The sequence below is a fragment of the Ptychodera flava genome, assembly GCF_041260155.1.
Source record: "Ptychodera flava strain L36383 chromosome 3 unlocalized genomic scaffold, AS_Pfla_20210202 Scaffold_26__1_contigs__length_13983176_pilon, whole genome shotgun sequence".
In the NCBI taxonomy this organism is placed as follows: domain Eukaryota; kingdom Metazoa; phylum Hemichordata; class Enteropneusta; family Ptychoderidae; genus Ptychodera; species Ptychodera flava.
In genome coordinates this window covers 5,288,962-5,313,239 of record NW_027248280.1, presented here as the reverse complement: position 1 = coordinate 5,313,239, position 24,278 = coordinate 5,288,962, and the positions used below count along the sequence as shown (strand labels likewise).

At 38.7% G+C, this 24,278-nt stretch overlaps 1 protein-coding gene across 2 annotated transcripts in view; it reads left to right on the top strand.

Annotated features, from left to right (window-relative positions):
* Positions 1-9,253: 9,253 nt before the first annotated feature.
* The window catches only part of LOC139126059 (short transient receptor potential channel 4-like), a 16,954-nt gene continuing 1,929 nt past the window's right edge, over positions 9,254-24,278 (top strand). The window contains exons 1-15 of one of the 2 annotated variants that reach the window (XM_070692119.1): positions 9,317-9,493; positions 10,427-10,613; positions 12,453-12,634; positions 12,939-13,057; positions 14,015-14,125; positions 14,998-15,153; positions 16,072-16,299; positions 17,035-17,222; positions 18,135-18,352; positions 19,432-19,577; positions 19,957-20,645; positions 21,662-21,857; positions 22,470-22,637; positions 23,300-23,356; positions 23,981-24,102. In XM_070692119.1, coding sequence (XP_070548220.1) covers positions 12,457-12,634; positions 12,939-13,057; positions 14,015-14,125; positions 14,998-15,153; positions 16,072-16,299; positions 17,035-17,222; positions 18,135-18,352; positions 19,432-19,577; positions 19,957-20,645; positions 21,662-21,857; positions 22,470-22,637; positions 23,300-23,356; positions 23,981-24,102 — 2,576 coding nt within the window. In that variant the 5' untranslated portion in view covers positions 9,317-9,493; positions 10,427-10,613; positions 12,453-12,456. Of the gene's footprint in view, positions 9,494-10,426; positions 10,614-12,452; positions 12,635-12,938; positions 13,058-14,014; positions 14,126-14,997; positions 15,154-16,071; positions 16,300-17,034; positions 17,223-18,134; positions 18,353-19,431; positions 19,578-19,956; positions 20,646-21,661; positions 21,858-22,469; positions 22,638-23,299; positions 23,357-23,980; positions 24,103-24,278 lie in introns of both variants that reach the window. The other variant, XM_070692120.1, reaches the window with a different exon arrangement.

The following is a 24,278-nucleotide window of genomic DNA, read 5'->3' as shown; positions in this document are numbered from 1 at the left end:
CGTGACAGATGCCCCTATCAATAGGAGTTCGGCGGATCCAACGCGTGATGATGTATTATCCACGGCCATCCCCAGTCCTCATTGCCAAAGTTATTTCGGTGGATCGAGACTCCATCGCTCGAGACGTGACAGCAGTGAAGACGAAGGCATCTCAAGCCCTGCACATCACAATACACATTTAAGGGAAATACATCGTTCGCGATATACTGGCGGTCAAGTTCCTACACTCACCGGTGATCGATATCGATGGAACGTCTTTGATCATAGCCTTGACCGTAATGTCCTTGTACTAGGTGACTCTATCATACAGTACATCAACATTAGTATCAAACAAAGTGCGTATGCTCTGAGGCGCTTATTGTAGTTTCCAGTATCTTACGTTTTCATGGAGAGTTCTGGTACCTTAATAATCAAGTCAAGTACATTAATGGCAGGGTTGCATGTTCGACTATTGACAAATGTGTCTTTGTAGATCATTACGGCTTAGGTAAGAGAAAGCACCTGTATCAGAGTGATGGAATCCACATCATACCAAGTGGTACAAGCTTGTTCAATCCACGTTAATCGTCTATGTTTTGACTGGCTTTATTATTATTATTATTGTTTATTTCGGATAAAAATAATCCATAGCAGAAAAGAAAAACACTACAAATTAAAATAGTCTTTGACACCAAACATTCCATAACAAACTGTTTGAAAAAATTGACATGGACAGTACAGAGGACACAATCACATTACTAGAGAGATGCAATCTGCTCAGAAAACTGTACGACTTGTTCCTAAGTGTTTCTTCAAAGGTTAAAATATGGAGATTGACAAGTAATAGAGTATTACTTTGAACATGACTACATTGAAAACCCGTTAGTTTACGAAATATCTGAGAATATGCTCTCCTAGCCTTATTAAACATTTTTATTGAAAAATTACACCACAAGTAACAACTGTACGGAATATCAAAAAAAACCAGAAAATAAATGACACTTAACCGTCAAAGAAGCAAATTTGAAATCGCGAATGATAGCGTTACCTCTAGCGTACAAAAAATGTGTCTGTGCCTGAATATCTTCATTGTCTTTAAGGTCACAAGATATTATATGACCAAGGTATTTGTAAACTTTAACATAAGTCAGTAGTCTACCATTTAGATAAATTGGAACTGGTTTGAGTTTCCGAACACCAGGTTGAACTAACATACACACTGTCTTTTTCTCATTAAAAATATCGAGTTTGTACTGCCATAATGACCACAACAATTGACTAACATTTACTGACCGTAAGCTCCAGTAGAAAACATTACTATATCGTCAGCGTAAATTAAATGGTTCACCCTGTAATCGCCAAGGAGACATCCGAACGAAAGCATTGAGAGATTCCTACTGAGATCATCTGAGTAAACTGTGAAAAATATCGGTGATGAAATTCCGCCCTGCTTAACTCCGTTTCTAGACTGGAATGGTGCAGATAAAGTACCATTCCATTTAACAACAAAATCTTGAAATGTGTATAAATAAAACAGAATTTTAATTAAGTAAGGCTTAACTCCCCTTGACATCAATTTCTGAAAAAGAACGTCGTGACGAACATAATCAAACGCTTTTGAAGCGTCCATAAAAGTACAAAAAACAGGCGTGTTATGATGTTTATAATAACTCAAAATCTCCTTCAATCAAAAATAGCCATATCAGTACCATGTTCTGGTTTAAATCCAGACTGATGGTTCGTAGTAGAAAGGCAATCCATGGAGCGATTTACCAAACCCTCTCCAACAACTTAGAAGCCGTTGTTGCAACAGCAACGGGGCGATAATTAGACTTGTCAGAAATATCGCCACCTGGGTTTTTGGGTATAGGAACTATTAATTGATTTTGATATCTCATTCGGTGAAACATTTGAACAGTGAATATTAGCATGTCAATTATGAATATTAGCATGTCAAGTATGAGTCGTTATTTGAATTAAGCCGATTGTGACAGAATGAATAGGATTTCATGAAGGGTTATCTTTGCTTTCTTCTAATCAGTCTTATAGCAAATTTACAAACGTTTGTAACTTTCAAAACAAATGTCTCTAATACATAATCAGGTAGAAAGATTCACATGCATGGTGCCGGCTCGCAATGGATATATGTGTGTGTGTGGTGTAATCCTACCAATTGAGTATTTTGGATGTCTTCATATGTAAAGCGTTGTTTACCTTTATCATTTGTATAACGTTAAATATTTTATAGAATTGTTTTAGGTGCAAAACGTATACGCGCTGTCTGTCTAAACAGTACTTGAAAAAAGAGAGCAATGTCTTGGTATTTTTGTTTATTTAGAAGCTGAGTTTTCAGAGATTTTATTATACAGTCACGACGAGTAAAAACGACTCTTTGTGTACAAAGTTATGGAAAAACGTAATGTTGTAGAGAAGATTTTGTATGTGTTATTCTCTATTTGAAAATGCACTTGTTGAAGCATCGACGAAGAACAGCTGAGACACTTTTGATTTGAGTGTTTTACACAGAAAACGATGCGTATTGTGACTGGTGTTATTCGATGATTTATTGAATATCTGATTTCGAGAAATGATTCTCTGATACTTTTCTGCTATGTGTTTAGTTAGTAGCTCTTCCACACAAAAAAAATTAGAGACAGAAAAAAAAGTAAAAATGGGATTTTTTATGACATTGAAGGGATCTGAAGAAGGTCAAATAGAAGTGGAATAGTTTAAGCCATCAATCTTTGAAACAATGAATTGAGAAATCGGCGATAAAACCCACTCTGCTTATGATATTTTCGTGACTGGAGTCAAAAGTTGATCATATAGTATTTAACCAGAAATGTTAGTTTCGAAAACGAGTATTGATGAGAAACAAAAAGAGATTATCCCAAGCAAAAGGAAGATATAACCTTTAGTAATGAGGGGATATAACCCTTTGGGTTTGTAAGGGTGACCAATTTAGCAGAGCAGCACAGACTCCTATTTGGTAACTTGGATAAGTCACATATTGGTCTCGTATTACTTCACAGAAAATATGCGCTTTATTACTAGTATGTATAACTATATGTAAAAGTGTACTCTAGTTGTGTGAACTGTATATCGTATTTTCTTGAGTTGTGCAATTTTTAAAATATTTTTTAGATTTTATTAGTGATTGTATGCTGTTGATTTCACTGTTTGTTTCGAAATGGATTTTCATGCGAGACGCATTCATAGAGAAGAGGGCAATGCTACAGAGGTCATTCATTTTGACGTCAACATTGCCTTCATTTCATAATACAAAGACTTGTTACTTTTCGCCTAGTGACCAATAAGTCTAGAACTTGAAAACAAAGGCCATAAGATGGTAATGATATTGACGTGGCAGTCTGAGAGGGTCTGATCACGCATGATATCCACATGTACAGTGGATGATACGACGAGTTTGTATTTCAATTGTATGTAAATAGCCACTATATATATATATATATATATATATATATATATATATATATATATATATATATATATAGATAAAGGACACGTCTTTACAAAAACAAACACAGACAAGAGAAAGGACAACACCTTGATATGTAACATCCGTGTATAAGAAATAAACGGAGTTATCTTTGAAGACTTGGAGCCTCTACTCTGTTTTTGTATCCCGATGTCCTCTCGCTAGCTACTCCCCCAAGGGAGACGGTGGGCTGTAATAATGTGTATGCCACATTTCAAAGCAATTAGCGCAGCAGTTGCAGATAAGATGACAAATGTTGATGGACGACGGGCGGATGGACGGAGGACGACAGACAATCAGCCTATCTGATGAGCTCTGCGTCGCTGACAGTAGAGCTAAAATGATGATACAAGCACGAAAGTTTCTTTTAGGTTACTATGTAAGAAAAAACGTTTTCCAAGCAAATAATATGGTTGTCATTTTCGAAAGTGGCCATCAATTATCTTCCATTGAGATTGAATTTTTTCGTAATGGGTAAAAAAATTAATTGTCTTATCAGTCATGGAAGAGCGACAGACGGCATCATCGCCACATATGATATCAATGTGTTATTTTACTCCTAAGGTAAAGTTATAGAACAATTACACCCAACCTAAACCCTGACCCAAACAGTAACACAGTCATGAATGGGTGAGAATAGCTTTGAATAGTATACGGGTGTTTGTATGACGGTATAATCAGCACAAAGGTTGACTGACAATGCTTGTACACTGTTCTTTTTCGTGAATACTACAGGTAGTCTCACGTGTCACCTCACAGCCCCACGGGAATTATTTCCCACAATGCCTGTTGTCCAATGAAATGAAAATGCGTAAGGCATTTTTCCCGCAGAATAAGCAAAAACAAAAACAAAATATCTTTCTCTCTTTGTTGTATTTTAGGCATTCTCGAAAGAGACCGACTTCTACTGGGTCTTCAATAAGATTCGTTGCCATGACGATGCAGAATGAGGGGATCGTCCTAAGTGAAGGGCAACTCATTTACAGTGAGAGGATCGTTGAAAGTGCGCCTGTGAAATGCGAAATACTTTTATTAATCATATGGGTTAGTCATTAATGTCTGTTCTAATATCTTCATGAAATTGGCAAATGAACACGAAGCAAGATTCATGTCCTGCAATTTCAACATCTTTTTACGAACATGCAATACCTACATATTATTTTTATTAAATGCCGTCCTCTTTCCAATTCCAACGTGTGACTGAAATAGCAAAGCTTTCCAAAGACTTATTAGTACTTTACAAAGTCAAACAGTGATTGAAAGTTACAATACAGAGTATTTTGTGGCATAAATGGACTGTGTTTGTGGTAACCTTGGTTAGCTCTTAATTTCGCAATGCCATTCTTGCTGATAACAATATTCCAAACCCGTGTGTAAATAAGTGTGCACGACCATATTCGTATACAAAGAACATTTTAGTGTAACTATCTTCGTCATCTGAACTTCTCAGCATTGTATGACATGCTTTTGGTATCTCTTGATGCTTTTCAGTATTTTTGTTTATTGTATTAAATCCAAACTCGTGTTTTTCATCTTATTATGTTGAAGTATTCAGCCAATCAACACAACCTACATATGTGTTATGTACACTTATATTGCTATCAGTTGAATTTTATATACATCGAAGTGTCGATATATGCTGTATATTTGTGCAAGGTTGTGTAAATAAGTTTTAAAACATTTCAACAAGATTTACGAAAAATAACCACAAAATTTACGTTGATTCACAATAACATGTTGAAAAAAAAAATCAAGTTTAACATACCTACTGATCATTCACATCTTTGTTGCACTCTTGGACAATGTATTCATTGTAAAATGACAAATACAGGTAGCCATGTATGAATAGAAGTGAACTGTATCATTACATTCAAAAAGATGCACTTTTTTGAGTACCATACCGGTAGTCATCATCAGTTTTTTTTAAAAATAGTGATACGTATTGTCCCTCTTGGTCATTGTCTGTTGATAACTGTTGCGTTTCCTGGTCTTCCATGTGTTGCTGATCTTGTCTGCAAGTATGTTTTTTTGTAATGAACAAACTTTTCTTCAACTACTCAATAGTCAGAGCTCGCTCTATCACTGTCGCCGCGGGTATGCAATGTCGGTGAGACAGTCCATATAGCAGGGCAGTAGCTGTATGAACTTTGATAATTTTAACAATGGTTTTGTTCAGTTTATACGACTGTGTTCTTGTTCTACTCCATAGAGCATGTTGAACTGTCCAGTATTCAGCTTGCCAACACAGCCTGTGTATGTGTACTGTGCATTTGTATCATTGGCAAATGACTTTCAGTCTGGACTCTAATTCAATTATCACCAATAGTATTTCCATATACTGAATATTATGTGTTCAGCGTGCTGTAGGAAGACAGCAAGAAACTTTGACACATTGCATAGAAATATTGAAAAAAATTATCAAAAAATTACCCGTTACAGGGCCTACTTGTTGTATTTCTTATGAAAATTCAATGGCATTCATAATTTTTTACTTTCTTTTTCGAAATAAAAGTAATGAAATGCGACGAAATGGTTCTACATTTTTGTTTAATTATTTCTAACGTTAGATTCATTGAACGACATAAAAATGTTAATTATTTTCCATTCAATTATCTACCAAGCTATGGAATCTGAAAGTGTATAAAATAACAGGCAACCATATTTTCAGAGCCCTCCCCGCAGAGCAAAACTTTCAAGGCCCCCTTCTACCACCCCCAGAATTTTCAAATCCCCAAGAATTTCTCCGGCTCCCTCTAATTATTTGTGAATGCAGCCTAAGGGGATTACCGACTTCTCGATGTTGATTATAAACTTTCAAATGATAAAGACATTCTTGGTGATCTTGATCGCGTGATCTTCATAATGCTGCGTTTTTCCAGATGGATTTTCGAATTTATATTTCAAAATGGAGGCAACTCCCAGGTAATCTTCTTCACAAACCAAACCAAAGGGTCTTGATTATTCGCATTAATGTTCACCTTTTTCATAAGAATCATCAAAATATCAGCTAAGAGCGTTCTTTTTCTTCTTCATGATTTAATATTTCGCTTCCATAATAAGAACCAAGTCCAATGACGGAGTCAAAGACTTTAAATGTAGCAGCAACAGAAAACCCGCAATTTTTTTTCTGACAACCAATCGAATCGGATAGGGACTCTTCAGGTTTCTTTCTGTCGGCAGACCAAGGCAAGCATTTAGGTACAAGACCAAGTAGAGAGTGAAAAATTCCCTCAAAATGTAAATACTTTTTCATACCTTCCCTGATATCCCCCCTGTACGGACGAAACACAATTTGTTTGAAAATCGGAAATTCTATTTTCATGGCGGCCTCATGGTGACAAATCGTCTGAAGTTGGTTCAGTTTCCGATAAAGTCATTGGAGGCAAATAGACTGAATCCGCTACATTGTCTTTCGCGGCCAAATTAGTCATAAATACGACAATTAATTTTAATTTATAGCTTGAACCTTCAAAGGCACTGACCAAAGGCACATTTTTATTTTCTACTCAGCAAACTTGAACAATATACTTACATAATTTAAATGATTTCTTAATACTGCGACTTACAAAACATTTTCAACATTCAACATACGAGAGTCAAATGAATGCCCTCTGATGTCACTGTTGCCACCATCTTCATAATCAAGGTACAATGACGTCACAGCGAGCAAGAGAACCGTCAATTGGCCATTTGAAAGAATATCAGCGAGAGAATGGAGTATGTCGTGATGTTTCGGCATTAAATTATTTACGTTTTTCTTGCCATAGACTAGAGGATCCGTCGCTCGAGGGCGCTCTCTACATCCGCCCGGCAGCGTAGAGAGCGCCCTCAATCGACGGATCTTGCAGTTTAGTCTTACCCAAATTCATTATCAAAATCTTAGGTTGAAGTACGCTGCTGTGATAAAACTGGTGAGCAGGAGTTTTTATAAATCTAATTGTCTTGCATTGACGCAATTGCCAGAGAAACACCGTAATTTCGTCGAAAATGTTACGCAGAGAATCCTGCACTCTAAAGACGATTCTGTTGCGCGTTTCCACTGTGGGCTGAAGTCTCTTCATAGAAGAGTTCAGATTAAGGGTCAGCTTTTTTATGCCACAAAAAAATATTCAATCGCAAATACTTCGTGCCGAGTCGCAAGCCCAGCGATTGATATCGCCTCTGCAAGCATTGGAAATTCATAAATGTCGAAACTCAAATTAGTGGCTGCATATCAGGTAGTTTTCGTTATCCATCAGGCCAGATGACATGAAGTGAAATTACTATGCTCCAGCTTACTTCACGTTTCAGGTATAACCATACAATGCAACATATGTTCGATAAACAGGTGAATTGGGAAATAAAATATTCACAAAAGAGGGGTCTTCAGTAAACATGTACTTTCGAATTTTTCGAAGCTACGATAAGATGAACAGTGTTGTAAGACACGCACACTTGCAAATTTCATTTAAGTTTGGATCAGGCAGCCTTAGATAATGTTATTGTAAATAAATATATATCCAGACGGTAAAACATGCAACTTATACGTACGCAATAATTGTAAGGACAGGATTTGCAACGTATTTGATAATAACAAATATGTATTTATAAAAGTTATTTTATTTTATTTTTTACAAATCGTTCAATAGACAAGTAAATGTCGGCGGTAGAAAGAAAATGCTTCGCAAACTTGTTCAATTTACAGTGGTGGTGCTGTTGATGCCTATAATTGGTTGGTTGCAATCGATACATACATACATACATACATATATATATATACATATATATATATATATATATATATATATATATATATATATATATATAATAATACATACACACACACATATATATATATATATATATATATATATATATATATATATATATTTGTATATTGTATATATGTGTCTGTGTCTCTGTCTGTGTATTATTTCAAGGTCAACTGGGAAGTACTCACAAGATGGATCCATCAAGGTAGGTGATTTTTATAATATAATATATAAATCGGGTTTACTCAATTTATTTTAAAGCAAAGCTACTTGTGAAAGTCATAACGCTGCGCTCATGTTTAAAAACAGTCTGCAACAGAGCTAGGCTCGCCCTAGTTGCGCCTACCTATCGGCCAGCGCGTTCGCGTGCTTGCAGTCATCTGTGCCTGACTCCGAGGCAGGACACCATATCACGCACCATCAGTGAACTCACTCACGCTATGCGTGGGCCGATTGTCATGCGTAGAGCTTAGTTCCACAACCGACTGTTTTCAAACAGGGCATCTTGCATCAGTATCACCATCCAAGAAAGGTAACGAGTGAGTTGGTGTGCACTTGGCCAACTGCGGACTGCGACGAAAAAATCCAATATTTTTGCTTTTTAGATTTGTATGCTAACGATAGCGGACACTGTCTCCTTTAGCACAACTTCAAAAAAAAGGTTCGCCAGGAAATCACTCTTCCCGCTTGTACAGATATCGCCATAAGTGAAATAACCCTCTTGACACTGTGACCATCAAACATTCACATGTAGATTGTCCCACTTCTGATATAGTCAACACTCATTTAGGTGCCAAGCAACCTGGTTCAACCACAGGCGCTTGGAATTTTGAGTCCAGATTTGTCCTGCACATACCATACTGGACAATCCGTATGCCTGTGGGTGTTGCATGACCAGAACCTTAATGTGCCTGCCTTGCTCTCGGCTCAGAAATTTAAATGCTAACGAAGGGCGTGGCGGTCTTTTCACTAGACGTCAAATTACTCATCCATACTAAGCAGTCACCCTTTACAAACTCAGGTCATTATTGACTTTCATTAGCTGTCACACGAAAGTACAACAACGACTTTGTCATGCAAAATACGTGTCTTTATGCCTGAGCAACGGAGAGGACGCGTATCCCAAGGACGCAGGGAAAGTTTTCTCCCGTACGTCGATCAACCTGTTGCACTCCCGGGTCCAGTTGCGTGTTGTCCCTGTCCAGTTGCTGTCGATTGGCGTTGCGAGGGGGAAAGCATAGGTAGTCGAATTGGGAACTGAATGGTAAGTAGGACACCATGATTCTTGGTCACTGACTGTGTGTCTAGTACGCCAGCTTTTGGTGACAACTGATAGACAGTATGCCAAGTTGGCTTTAGTTTGAAAGGACGTCTCACAATAAATAATCAATGTCAACCTGTGTGAATTACCGTTCAAAGTCAGTCTCTCTCTCTCTCTCTCTCTCTCTCTCTCTCTCTCTCTCTCTCTCTCTCTCTCTCTCTCTCTCTCAGCATGGATCTATAAAATATAGTTATTCACATCCATGCTCTCAGTGGACCGTGTCGAGACACTAAGGTGTTAACGCCCTATAGCTGGGCGCTTTTACTCGGCCAACACGTGATTACAGCCTTGGAGTAGCCTTGGTTCGTATGGTCTGGACTTGCTGTTTTGATATCCAAAACAACGTTAACAGACCTTACAACCTCTATTAAATCTACTCTGTATCAAGCAGGCGGTTCTCCCACCACCGCCACCTAAAATTAGACTCATCGTGTGAGTCAGTTGTTACGTAAGTAAGTTCTTGGAGCGGCGAGCATAGCGGCTTTCCCTTTGAAAACACCAACAACATGTTGTTTGTTGTGGATGCTGGACCAGCCGATCTTGCTTTACGAGACACTTATCACTGATTACTCTTTGGTTGTGTCTGCCCTCAATTCGTCTGTAATTTCTTGGTCAAGATTTTTCAGACTTTCTAACTCCGCATATGTGGCCTGACCTACTTGTGAAAGACTTAAATTATGATGATACTGTATCACCTGTATTTTGTTGTTCTATAGATTTCTTTGACCGTATCTCAATAGGTTTACCCGTGTTGCCCTTTGTAATACACAAAACAGCTTTATTCACAACCTAACTGTTCCAGGCCATCACAGACAATGGAGAGTCACATACAGTAACTGTATATTTGTGATAACACGTGAACTTCATTCTCAACAGGTTTGCTGTCATTGTGTGTATTTTGTTCAAAGCGAAACGTCACGAAGGACAATACATGTATAGACACAATCTCATGAATGAACCATAAACCCTCGAGGAAAATGATCTCTGCGTCAATATAAATTCTGCAACAGGAGATATAAGGAATCACTTTGTGCGTGATGAATCTGTGAAACTTTGATTTTCGGTAAGTTTCTAGGGTGTACGGAAGTCACCACTATTTGGCATGATATTGTAACAGCAAGGAAGAAATGCATTTTTTCTTCGGCGGAAAAAGGTTGAAAATCACGAGGGTTTGCGTACATTAAACAATTGTGCCACTTTGACGGAAATGCAAGGTTGGTAATGGCCCTCTAAATGCAAATTATTTTCAATATCTAGCTGATCAAAACAATAAGACCTCCATGCACTTTCATTGACGTGCCAATTCAGTGGTATAGATTTTCTCGTTCAAGGGAATATATTATTATTATTATTATTATTATTATTTCAAGAGTATTGTCTATATCATATCCTCAGTCATTGGGGATACCCATAATTGCGTGTCGCATGGCCATTCCCCTGTTTGTGTGTAGCCGTTTTTACCGTAAATGACCTTCAACGTCACCAGACAAACTTATTGACTGAGGTCAATGACCCGGAGAATACGATGAATAGTACTAGAACGATACAACATCTTAAAACCCAGTCCGATTCATTGTATTTTCTAGCCTTTAGAACTAATTTGACAGCACTTAACAGAACACTCGATCAAAGTTGACTTGTGAACATAGAATATCAATCGTTATTTTCTTTGGAACGGTGGACGGGAAGGTGTCATGGTCCCTATTTCACACGGAGTCACTATCTACTTCTTTATGTTATTCCAAGGGGAAAGTTAATTTACATGTTTAAGTTTCGGCAAAATAATCCAGTGAACAGTGCATTTTCTGTCAGTTTCAAAGTGTATCAACGCATATCGAAGACTGGGAATTAATTATATCGTCCAAATATCTCACTCCAACGTTTATCACACCCGATCGTTCCATTTTCCTTTTCCAATGTTGGACAGTATTGTAGTACCCTTAAAGCAGCTCTAACTACTGTTCAGCCATTTTGATGACTTGTACATTTGTCCTTTGAGAATAAGGTCGATGAACTATCGCACAGCGCACTCTACCTTTTGACCTTTCACCAAGGATGCGTCAAAGGAAAACACAACAAAAGTAGAATCACCGGGCCTTTCGGTCGTGATGTCGACAGACGTCCGCCCTCAACGATACTCCTGAATGTCTTGAATGGGATTTTTTATCAACATCAATACTGTATAAATGAGTATTAGTGCCCATCCTTGCCTGTCTATTATTTTTAATTCTGTGAAAGACCTGTTAAAACGCGGAGTTCACCGATGTCTTCAACTGTCTCGCTCAATGTCCCAGAGTAATATGAAACACAAAAATCTGCCGTGACCGATGAACTACAAGAGCAGGGATTGAAGTGATTGTGCCGATAGTGGACATAGGTTTTTTTTCCCGTTTACTAGGCAATGTGCAGACAGGGTGGTATATGAGAAAAGTAAAAGAATAAGATTTAACTCATTGCCTACTCTTTCCTGAGAAGCTGTAACAGTTGATGCAAAGCGAGGGTTCCACTTAGCGAGAAGGTCATGAACCAGAGTGAGGCAACTGCTCACAACGCAATAGACAATGACATACCTTTGACGGAGAGGTGCACATTCGGACTTCATTTATTTTCACGTTAACTTGCTAACGAATCCATCCATCCATCCATACTTTACATACATGCTTCAAAGACGATATGATTTCTACCGTATGTATGTATGTATGTATGTATGTATGTATGTATGTATGTATGTATGTATGTATGTATGTATGTATGTATGTATGTATGTATGTATGTATGTATGTATGTGTGTGTGTGTGTATGTATGTATGTATGTATGTATGTATGTATGTATGTGCCATCTGTCTAAGATAGGTAGGTAGGTATATATAAGTGTATACCATTTTCTTCTTCTTTACACCAGAGTTATGGCTGAAATAATAGAAACCCACGAGAGATTGAAAGACTTTTATCTGCAAGCAGTGGAGGATGGCGACGAAGCTGCCGTTGAGTACGCTCTACAGAACAGCGACCTCTTCGACATAAACGGGAAAGACTACAAAGGGAGGTCGTCTCTGATTTTGGCCATTAATAACGATCACATTGGTAAGTTATGGAAGCCGTAGAGTTGAGTGTTACGGCAGCTTTTGTCTTGAACTTTCACCGTTTGCCTCGTTTCCATACAAGCAGTATCTATGTTGAAAAGTATAGGTCACGTGGAACGCAAAAACTAGTGTTTTTCAAAGTTTGTCGAGTTGGTTGCGCCCGAGATAATGTTATCGCTCGATATAAGACGAAGGTATTTCAACAAAGTTAGGACACTGTAACCAAACAAAATATCTATCTATTTATTTTGATAAAAGTGCAATGCCAGTAAGTGTCTGATAATCGGTTAATGTTTTGATAACAGAAATTCTACGGACTCTTCTGTATCATGGTGTGCGCATTTGTGATGCCTTCCTCTATGCCATCGACGAAGGGAAATATGAAGCGGTCAAAGTATTCTGCCAGTTTGCAACTTCAGTCAGGGTAAGTTTGACAATTTTAACATTAATGAATGGATTTGCAAAAAACATGCGAAATATAGATTCATTCGTTGTTTGCCAACAGTTTGGTGTGAGTGACGTAATGCTTGTAAGCACTTTGACAACGATTGGTACAGTTGCGTAAAAACTTGTCTGAATTGCGAAGCTTTTATCATACACTAATCATCCGCAATTGACAAACAAGACGTATTAAGGCTGTATAGGCTCACGAAGTTTAAGACTTCTGCCTTAAAGGTACACTGTCACCTGTTCCAATTTTGCCACAGTTACCATGCAAAGAGAAAATCTAACCAATCACAGATTTTAAGCGGTGGCCGCTTTTTAAAAACAGCGCCCTCAAATGGCCATTTTGAATACCAAGGAACGCCCCTTTGACCATATATTGGCATATTTAGATTACAGGTGACCGTATAGCTTTAAAGGTTGAATGCACCTTGGTGACAGACATTCGGATTCAAACTTGTACAATATTCCTGTAGCCTAAAACTTGTTGGTGCTCATTTTCAAGCTTACAGGCCTATAGTAAATACATTTTGCACCGGCATAGTTTTGTGAAAATCGGAAATTTATTTTCACCATAAATAGAACACAGCGACGGCGATGATTGTGACTTTGCAATACAGGTAAATATCAGGTAAATTTTTTCTCTAGCACTAACATTTGCACGGTGACCCCGGAGTTTTGTTATTTCATTTTGAATGAGAATAGTGAAGAGTTTGCTTGAGGAAAGTTTGAGCAAAAGTTCCCAACATGGAGGCGCAAACTACTTGAAATGCAACCTCGGCAGTTGGAAGATGTAAGCGACAATGCAAGAGGTTGTGTACTAGCTGGAGCAAAATGAATAAATGAAGCGAACAACAAACGAATGAAAAAAGTAAATGAAATACTCTCTTCCGATTGATTCAAACAGTTCAGTTAATAATTTGTATTCACTTGACAGCAATCGCATGGCATTGATTTGTTGAACATTGCCAGCGATGGAGAGGAATCTTTGAATGGCGTCACACCATTGGTCAAAGCCGGACAGTGCAACGACTACCATATCACAAAAGTAGGTATAGACATTTTACACCAGTAAACACTTTTTCTGCTGGCCTTGGCCTTTATTCTGCAGCCTTATGTTTGTCTGATGTTACAGCCCCACTTTTAGCATTATTTTTATGATTTTACTTTTGAACTTAAATAATTTGTGAGAGTGTACGTATTTAGGTGTGTGAATAGTATACACTTATGGTTAACTACCCTCTGGGACTGTATATGCAATTTTGAACAAAATAAAGATTTCACTGCGATCGATTAAATGTTTGTCCAAATATTAAATCGCAGCGCCATGCAAAAAAGCAAAAACCGTGGATGCTGTGCATATCTGTATTGAAATCTTCACATAAATGTAATGCATTGGGGTGAATGTTTTCAACTGTCACAGTGTGTTCCGTTTCCGTTGTAGTATTACAAAGTTTTGAAAATGGCGGGAAATCAAAATGACTGATAAAATTGGAATTAAGTTGTCAAATGTTTCACAAAGGAATGGTTTCCTAATGCAGTAAAAACCCATATCCCTTCAGTGGGAAGAGTTCAGAGAAAACCAGGAGAGAATAGAAAGAAATTTTGAGGTCAACAAATTTCAAGAGTTACAGCTAGTTGGGCTTTAATAAAAGTAGTAAAAGTCGAATAATAGTAGTCATAAACAGGAACTAACAGATACTAACGATGTATTACACTCATAAACGCCTTGTAGATATGCGGCCTGGTATTATATCTTTCGGCCTATGGACTGTGGACTGTAGCCTGTGTATGAAAACACATTCGACAACACCATATTGCATACAGTATTGTGTATTAATTACAATTATAGAAAGATGTAACTATCAACAGAACTGGGCAGGCATTGTGTTGATTTTGTTTCCGTTTTGATTGTTAAAGCTGTTACTAGAATACGGAGCCGTCATGCCGGATCCCGGACAGCGAGCCGAAACCTCCCTGGAGTTATCCCTGACCAAGTTGCACATCTACCAAGCCGTGTCCAGTGAAGCCTACATCTCATTGACGTCACAGGATCCTATTGGACACGCCTTTCAGGTAAACATTCACCAAAGTTTGTTTTACGGTCTGATGAACAGTCGATGGTTTGATATTTGAACAAGTAAATTATAATGCTTTCATGGCATGAACTATTATTCTAGTGATTCGGTTTGCCGTTTGTCGACACAATATTAAAGTACTGTGCTGTTCTACAGTGAATAGACTCGTGAGAAACAAGCTAGCAATATTCCGCCGTTATTAACAACCGCTTCGAAACGAACCGCTGCATTGTCTTTTAACGCCCGATCACAATAAAACAATCCAATTCATGAAATATGAAGTTGACTTTGAATGTGAGTACATCTTGTCGCAGTGCCTCCACACGCATGCGTGGAGGCACTGTGATGTAATATGACATTTTGATTTTTATCAGAATGGGGTTGTTTCTACCAATACGTGCAATACTACATCTTGTCGCAGTGCCTCCACACGCATGCGTGGAGGCACTGTGATGTAATATGACATTTTGATTTTTATCAGAATGGGGTTGTTTCTACCAATACGTGCAATACTACATCTTGTCGCAGTGCCTCCACACGCATGCGTGGAGGCACTGTGATGTAATATTTCACGTATTGGTAGAAACAACCCCATTCTGATAAAAATCACAATGTCATTCTACTTGCCCGACAGATTTTAATGTTGATCCACAATTTCATTATCAAACGTGTTGTAATGGTACGTAAGCTCGATATTAGAATATAAGGGAAGATGTGCAGACTCTCACACGCCTAAAGAATACGAGATTTCGTGTTTGTAGTTAACAGTGAGGCACACAGGCCATAACATACAAATAGCGAACGTGTGACATCTGCAAAACGACAGCAACTTTGCACTATGCAGAAACCGATCCGATTTTTGCATGTGCTTTTTATGTCTTCCTTATTCTCTGATACTTCTCGTGTTTTCACGCAGTCAAGTTCAAAGTTACGAGAACTGAGCGTAGAGGACTACGAATTCCGAGAGGAATATTCAGAACTGTCCCTGAAGTGCGAACAGTTCGCCGCCGATCTGTTGAGTCAGACACGTGACAAAGGCGAGATCACAGCCGTACTGACTTACGACCCAAACAAGCACGCGGGAGGCGTGAACGAAAATGCCGTGAACAGAGCTTTTGAAGCCGTGCAGCTGAAACAAAAGCGAGTATGTATTACTATATAGCGTCAAGATGACTGACATATCGTGTTCTTGGTTCATAGTTTATAGAGGGCGCTTACAGGCACCCTTAGGAGAAATTAACAAACACCTCTTTTTGAGATAACCCATAACAAACATATTTTCGGGCCGACTCGCAGCGATTTCGAAGCTGTTATCCAATTGGGTGGCTGAATCTTACCAATATAATGAAAACAATACAAATAGACTCCCTGTGGCTGTGAATAGTGACAATCGACCAATCAGATATAACCTTGCAAACACGCTGCGAGTCAGCCGATATTTTCCGCTGGCCCCACAAACTTTAACATACTTGCCACACCTCACTAAAATCTATAGTCTATGTATTTGCAGACTGCACAGTGGCAAATGTTACTAGATTTGACGTCCGGTTTTTGTGATACAAGCAATTGCGATCAAAGTGTCCTATCAAGGGTAACTGAATAATGCTGACAAACAACCTGTAATTTTGTCATTCCAGAATGTATACTTACTAAATTAAAAAATAAACAAAAAAGGCATGGTAGACAATATTTTCTAGCACCCTTGCAATCACTATGTCTTCTATTTCCAGCATGACCTTGTGTTCGTCAATACCGCCTTCATCGGCGAATTTACTGGTACACTATGCATTTATTCAATGTCGGTTAATCTGACTTTCCAATAAAAGGGTGGACCATCATAATATCCTATTTGTTTGTTTTATCGTTTTTTATTTTCTAGTTCATCGCACATGCGCACTGTCAACAGTTTCTGATTGGTGAATGGTACAGGGAGTTGAGGAACACTATAGATAAAAACCGAATAACTTTTATCTTGTCGTCCATTCTCATCGCAATCAGCTATCCCTTACTATCTCTTTGTTACTTACTTGTACCAAAGGGAAAATTGGCGAGATTCACCCGTATCCCGTAAGTATGAAGGCTTTACAACAGGCTTTGGTGATGTCTGATATAAATTATCATATGCGTTAAGACCTTGTACTGTTTGGTTTCAGTCCTGAGGTTACCACAGCGGTTGCCACGAAAACTACCTGTTGTATCATTGTGTATTTGACACATAATTAGTGCATTTTCTTGAAAAGGTTACCCGATCCACCTCATGGTGAAAAAAAAATCAGTCCTTATAAAAGATACTGAAATGATGCTCGCGGTTGCTAATCAGTGACGTCAATTCTTGTGATGTCAACTTTCATTTTGTCAGGACCATATATGGGATTTTATGAATAATATGAACTTCAGATTCGAATGGCCTTGGAAACTTTTCTTCTTCTGAACGAAAAAGAGCAGACGTGGTTGTCGCACTCTACGCTATTTGTGAACTATTTAGTAAACGAAAAACACGGATTAATTTTATCGTTTGTTTACATTCTTCTTCATGGGTGTGTTATGCACGTGCACTTCTGGTTGTCCAGGCTTATCTTTGCTTCAGTGTTTTTATCATTTATGTAGACTGGGCATTTTTGGGACAATTTTATTGACCCTAAATTTTTGTTGTAGTTTCCTTCCTGCATGGACTCGTGTTCGAAGTACATGAAGATGCAACTGTCTTTCCTTTTTTAAAATCGGATTTTCCCCATTTTCCTGTACCGTCAACACGTGGGGCTAACGGTCATATTGCTATATTTTAGATAATTTGTTTCTCTTGTCTCAAAATTTGCATAATGACGTTTTGTTTTATTTCTAATCATGAAATAGGGTGGTTTCAACTTTCCTTGAGGAAAGATGAAGCAAAAGCCTAAAGCAGATATTCTTAGATGCAATTGTACACAGCAGGTTACATCAAAGCTGAAGTATGCCTTACTTTTTTTCTCTTTCTAATAGATACGTCAAATTTGTGATGCATTCTACATCATACCTGACCTTTTTGGTTCTGCTGCTGATGACGACCTTCACCTTCAAGTTCTCTGTATCGCACTGCACCAGTGAGTATAGCGACCGGCAGGACATCATCAAGTGCTTGAAGCAAGGGGCTTTGTTGCTGCAGGAACGAGGTCCACCTCCAACACTCATTGAATGGCTCATCATCTTGTGGGTCGTGGGTGAGTTCACTCCATTTGGTACTTTCACATTACAGTAGGGCCAAAAGAGACAGTTTTAAATGTGTCCACTCCTCTCTCTCTCTCTCTCTCTCTCTCGTCTCTCTCTCTCTCTCTCTCTCTCTCTCTCTCTCTCTCAGAAGGATCACGGTACGCACTGCAGAACCTTAACACTAAGCTTATTGTCGTCATCTCACAACATGCCTCTTGTAAATACTTTAAATAAAATGCGCCTCGGGGACAGATATTCTGACTCTCAAACTTTTACAATTCTTTTCTGATCTACCACTTGTGGGGCTCAACTTAAAGTTCTCGGTGTAAGAAAAAATTTTCGTCTTAGTTTTTCGAAAATTAAAAATCTAATTTTCTTTCGTAGAATTAACAGAGGGATGGCGGCCATTTTGAATTTCAGTGGTCGGTAAATCTTGGGTGATTTGTTTCTCCAGTACCAAATTTTGCACTGCGACCCTGGTCTTTTCTTCTTGATTTTGAAAGAGAATGGTTGAAAGATTCTTTGAGGAAAGTTTGAGCAAAAAGTCTTTATCTTTAGAGGCACATACTGTCTTTAATACGAGAAACATAAAACGTCATCATGCAAGTGTAAAAAATAGCGGATCAGTGTTGGTCCTTAGTTATTTTACAAGATGGTATTAAATGATGAAAGCATGATATCAGCAGGACAAATTTGTTAGAATTGTTAGTCAGTAGGAATGAATGTTTTCGCAAGTTGAAGTGTCACCAGCTGCTCAAGACGAATGTTTTTGGGGACCTCAAAAACAGTACAGTCACAAGTCTTCAATGACCTCCCGAGGCAGTGCTAGCGTGGACTATTACATCTTTCAAGTTATTTTGTAGAGTCAAATGTTATGTAAAATGTTGCATTACATTTTCAGACAAAAATAGTTCTACAAGATATGTACTAAGGTATAGCGCTTTCGCGAACTTCGCACTTACACATTGCCACTACAACCGCAACGATACCCAGCGACCCAGTCCTCACTGGCTATATGGGTATATGTGTGTGTTTCACGTTTGAATGAGTTAGAACTGGGAATGACTCGCCTTCTTCACTTTCCTGTCAGCTTTCACCTGGAGGGAAATCAAAGAACTCTGGAGGAGCGGCCTGCAAGTATACATCAGCGACTACTACAATATCATGGATTGGTGTCAATTGTCTTTGTATTGGTGTGTCATTGCATTACGGATTGTTGCCTATTTGGATGTTCAAGTAAGATTTCCAAAAACAAATCCACTATTTAAGTCGATACTGTATAACATTTATTGGCCTACTTCAGCCACTTCTCACGATGTTTTGGTCAAGTTTGATTTTATCGTATATTTTAGAGAAACTCCATCGCGTCAGAGTCGTTCGCCTTCAGCATGCCACTCGTGAGGCATTCAATACCAACGCCCAATTTCGATTTACGTCAACATCTCGGAATGACCTATAAGCTGAGGCCTGTGTCTCATTGCTACTGACCGAAACCCTGGACTTCAGAAAATCCTGTCTGGTCCGTATACATTTGTACACTATACATGTACCATCCCAGCACTTAGAACATAGATTTCTTTCACTTGACGGTTTACGTCGCTACTTTTCATCACAGGTTTTCACGTCAGACACGAATGTTGTTGAAAACGTCCGGGTGAACCCACTTCCCGGAAATGCCAGCCCACCTTCTGGCCCACCGCCGCCGAGTGCCGACCCTGCCGCACTGGACTCACTCGCTATCAGCAAACGCGACGTAAACGAACAAAACTCAACCACATTATATAACGAAGAACTGCTGAACGAGCTGGCTCGTCTGCTCATAGCAAATCTCACGGCCGTTATTGCATCTGGAGGAAAGGGCAACACGGCAGACGACAGTAGTGGAGGGACTGCAGCTTCAGGCTCTGATTCAGACTCGAGTCCATCCCCCTTCTCCGGCGATTGGTGGCTCGCAGAATCATGGTATGACAAGTACGAATCGGACGTTGCTTTCAGCGTTGAACGCACCAACTGGTCAGAATGGGACCCGACATTGCTTTCTGAATGCCTCTTTGCCGTGGCTAACATCGTGAGTGTGCTGCGCATACTCAGACTTGTCGTCATCGACCGCCATTTCGGACCGATGCAAATCTCGATGACCAAAATAGCTGTGGACATCTTTAAGTTTTTCTTCCTGTTTTCTTGGGTGTGGATTGCTTTCTCCCTCGGTATGACTCAGGTTTATTGGTCATTCAACACGCAGGATGTCCTGGATTGCTATGAAGCATCAAATTCCACAGACTGCGACGACCAGCCGTTTGCAAGGTAGATTATTATAACTCATATTTTCCCAACAGAATACATATCAGATGCTGTGATTGGACAACAGAGTACATATCGGATACTGTGATTGGACAACAGAGTACATATCGGATACTGTGATTGGACAACAGAGTACATATCGGATACTGTGATTGGGCACTCCCAAACTACGCATTTATTAGAAATTATCAAGGTTTATTGGCTATACATGTCTCACATGTTAAAATAGTATGCGCCTTGAAGTTGAAAGGCGTGGATCTTGTTCCAAGTTTTCTCAGAAAAATTGAAACTAGATCTTGTCAATACACTTGTAAAAAATTGCACAGCTATTGTTTACATTTGAATTATAGTCCGGACCAGAATTCACTTCTTGACAATACAGGCTGCACAGTCTGAGTTGACGAGCTGAATACTGTGTATCTCAACATGCGTCGTGGAGTAGAACAAGATAAAACCAAAATAGTGAAAAAAATCATCAAATATTACAGATCACCAGATGGATGACGACAATAAAAATACCACGACTGCAATTTTCCAATATGAGAAAAATAACCCCACACCCCAATGAGCTCACATCAAAATGTTACTGTCCCTTTAATGCAGAACGTGCCTCGGGGACAGATATTCGGACTACCAAATTTTAAATTTTTTTTGATGATATACCACTTGTGGGGGTTTATTTTAAAACTCTTGGAGTAAGAAAACGTTTCACCGGCTTATTTTTTCGAAATTCGAACATTGTATTTTTCTCCATAGAGTTAACACAGGGATGGCGGCCATTTTGAATTTAAAATATCGGTAAATCTTGAGTAATTTGTTTCTCTAGTTCCAAAATTTGCCCTGTGGGCCCCGATTTTTATTCTTGTTTTTGAAAGAGAATGATTGAAATATTCTTTGAGGAAATTTTGAGTAAAAATGTATAAGTCTTTCACTATCGAGGTGCATACTACCTTAAATTATTCATCCGGCATCCCTTACATGAATGAAATTAAAAGCAGAAGTGTTTATTTCACACACAGCTTTGGGAGCAGTATGATAACATTACTTTGGTCGTTGTTTGATCTGATGGATCTGACGAACTTGGACACCCAGGCGGACCACAAATCCACTGAAGGCTTTGGCGCCTTCATTTACGCAATGTACATGATCATCGCGTTCACGGTCTTGCTAAATCTATTGATTGCAGTAATGAGCAACACCTACAATAGGATCGAGGTAGGATTAGCTTGTGAGGAGTTTGGTGCCTTTAATGACATTCTTCGTTTGCAGTCCTCAAATTTTCCACAAACGTACTCTCCTGTCCAGTAAAAACAAACACAGAAATAACACGCATAAATAGTACTTACGCTAATTTTTTTGAATATACTGGTATTTCTTGGGCGAGGTAAGGGAATTAGATATTTTGATCTATAGTACCTTATTACGCTGTGTTTGTTTTTCATCTTTTTGTGGGAAACCCTAGCCGCCCGCGGACAACAAAAAACAAATTGTATAATTAAAGGCGAATATTGAAACGTATATATATTTCGTCCATATTTTTGAGGTAACGTTCCTTTGTACCTTCAACGTCTTTTGTAACTTTTCAGCTGGGGAGATATTTGAAGAACACACAGACAAACGACAGACACAGTCAAATACCATAAAGTGGATGGTGATAAATCTAGTTATTAAATTGACCATGTGTAGGTAAATGAAAGCGAACCAAATATGTCTATTTCCTTCATAAATTATTCCAGCCGCCATCTCATGGAACTCTGTCGTATAAGTATGATCGATAAAATATATAAAACAGATTTCATATCTCGATATTGCTTTTACTCATCGCAGGAAAATTCAGACATCGAATGGAAGTTCTACCGAGCTGAGATGTGGATGAGTTATTTCGACGAAGGTGCTACGCTGCCGGTACCTTTCAACATCATACCGAGTCCCAAGTCAGTGTTTTATCTCCTCAGGCACATCGTCTGCTGTTACAGCTGTAGAAGCGCCCCCACGGTGAGCGACGTTTGATAGCCTGAGAATCAATGCTTCCAAAGTTCACAACAAAGGGTTTGCCTGTCGTTGGACTGGAGGCTGTTTATTTCAATCAAGATTGTGTAATATTTAAAGATCGTAATCTGCATATTTTAGTAAACTCTGCGAAAAATATGATAACCAGGGATCGTATTTTGGCCTATTTCTCTTGCCTTAAACTTAGTGTATTATCCTACACGGAAACTCTCGGACGCCAAAATCAACGATTGACTGCCAAACCAATGAAATTTTGAGCACTGACTCGTAAACCGACCTTCAATAAAACAAATACCTGCATACACCGAATTTCGCCATCATTTGTCTTTGGTGTCAGGAGTCACAAACAATAAAATACTATTTGCAAACCCACACTTTGAAGAGGAACGTTAAAAGAGACATGTTGCTATTCGAACTTTACACAAACTTTTAAACATTTTAAAGTAACTGGCATTATTTTTGTCATGGTATAGGGATAAGCACAGACGTGTTGCGACTTGTTGAGAGGAAATCAAAGGTGTTCGGCTTGACTGGAACATACAAATAAATTAATTGCGCAAATTTCTCGCGTTGTGGTCGCGATAAGCCACAGAAACGCTCGTCCAGCATACTTTAAATTGTCACAAATTGTTGTTTTTTTGTTACAGAGGAAGACTTTCAGGCAGAGCATTTCGAAGAAAAGAGCAAAGATCAGACAATATCAGGTGATGGCCGTTGTGACTCGTCTTGCAATTCCACACCTTGTGTCATGTTTTGTGAATAAAGTCATGCTACGTTTCCCCATTATCAGACATATCACACTTGAATCATAAATTATTTAGGCAATTAACCACACCTATAGCGCCTGGTTAACCACAAGAGTTTGACAAGTCACAACATGTTTGCATAAGCGACAGCGAATGCATATATGGGGTGTGTGTACGCATTGCTCAGATAGTTATTGCTATACCGTACGATATGCTGAAATTCTAGCACCAAACGTTGAAGGGGTCCGGATTTTTCTCAAACTCAGTACTCATGTGTTCCAACTTTGTGTCATCGCGACTATAACACTCTTATATTCATATCTCCACCAATCAGATTGCTCTATTTTCACCGCCAGTATACTGGTTTAATATAATTGCTGAATTTTCTTAGTTGACTGTAGTCCAAATCATCTCCCGTAAGCTTAATCTTTTGGTCATGAATCTCTTCTTAATGGTTTCATCGATTAAAGAAGGAAAACACAACCATGAAAATGTGTTATCGCAAGTTCTACTAACAATGGCATTATTAACGTTTGATTAAAAATTATTCGTAAAGACCAACATTTTTATTTATCTTTGTAGGCTGTCGTAATGCAACTCGTTAAGCGTCACTTTGCTAGCAAGAGTGCCGACCAGGACGATGACAATGTCCCTGTCACAGTTTCCGACTTTAAAGAGTTCCGGGAGGAGACTGTTAACTACAGGTACTTGACAGCAGTTTGGATTAATATTTCCATCAAATAAAGAAAATGTGTATTCAAGTTAATTCTCCTGCACGCCTGTCAGTTACAATGACTTGTGTGGCATACGATACGATATGAACGGTACAACATACATACATACATACTTACGTACATACATACATACATACATACATACA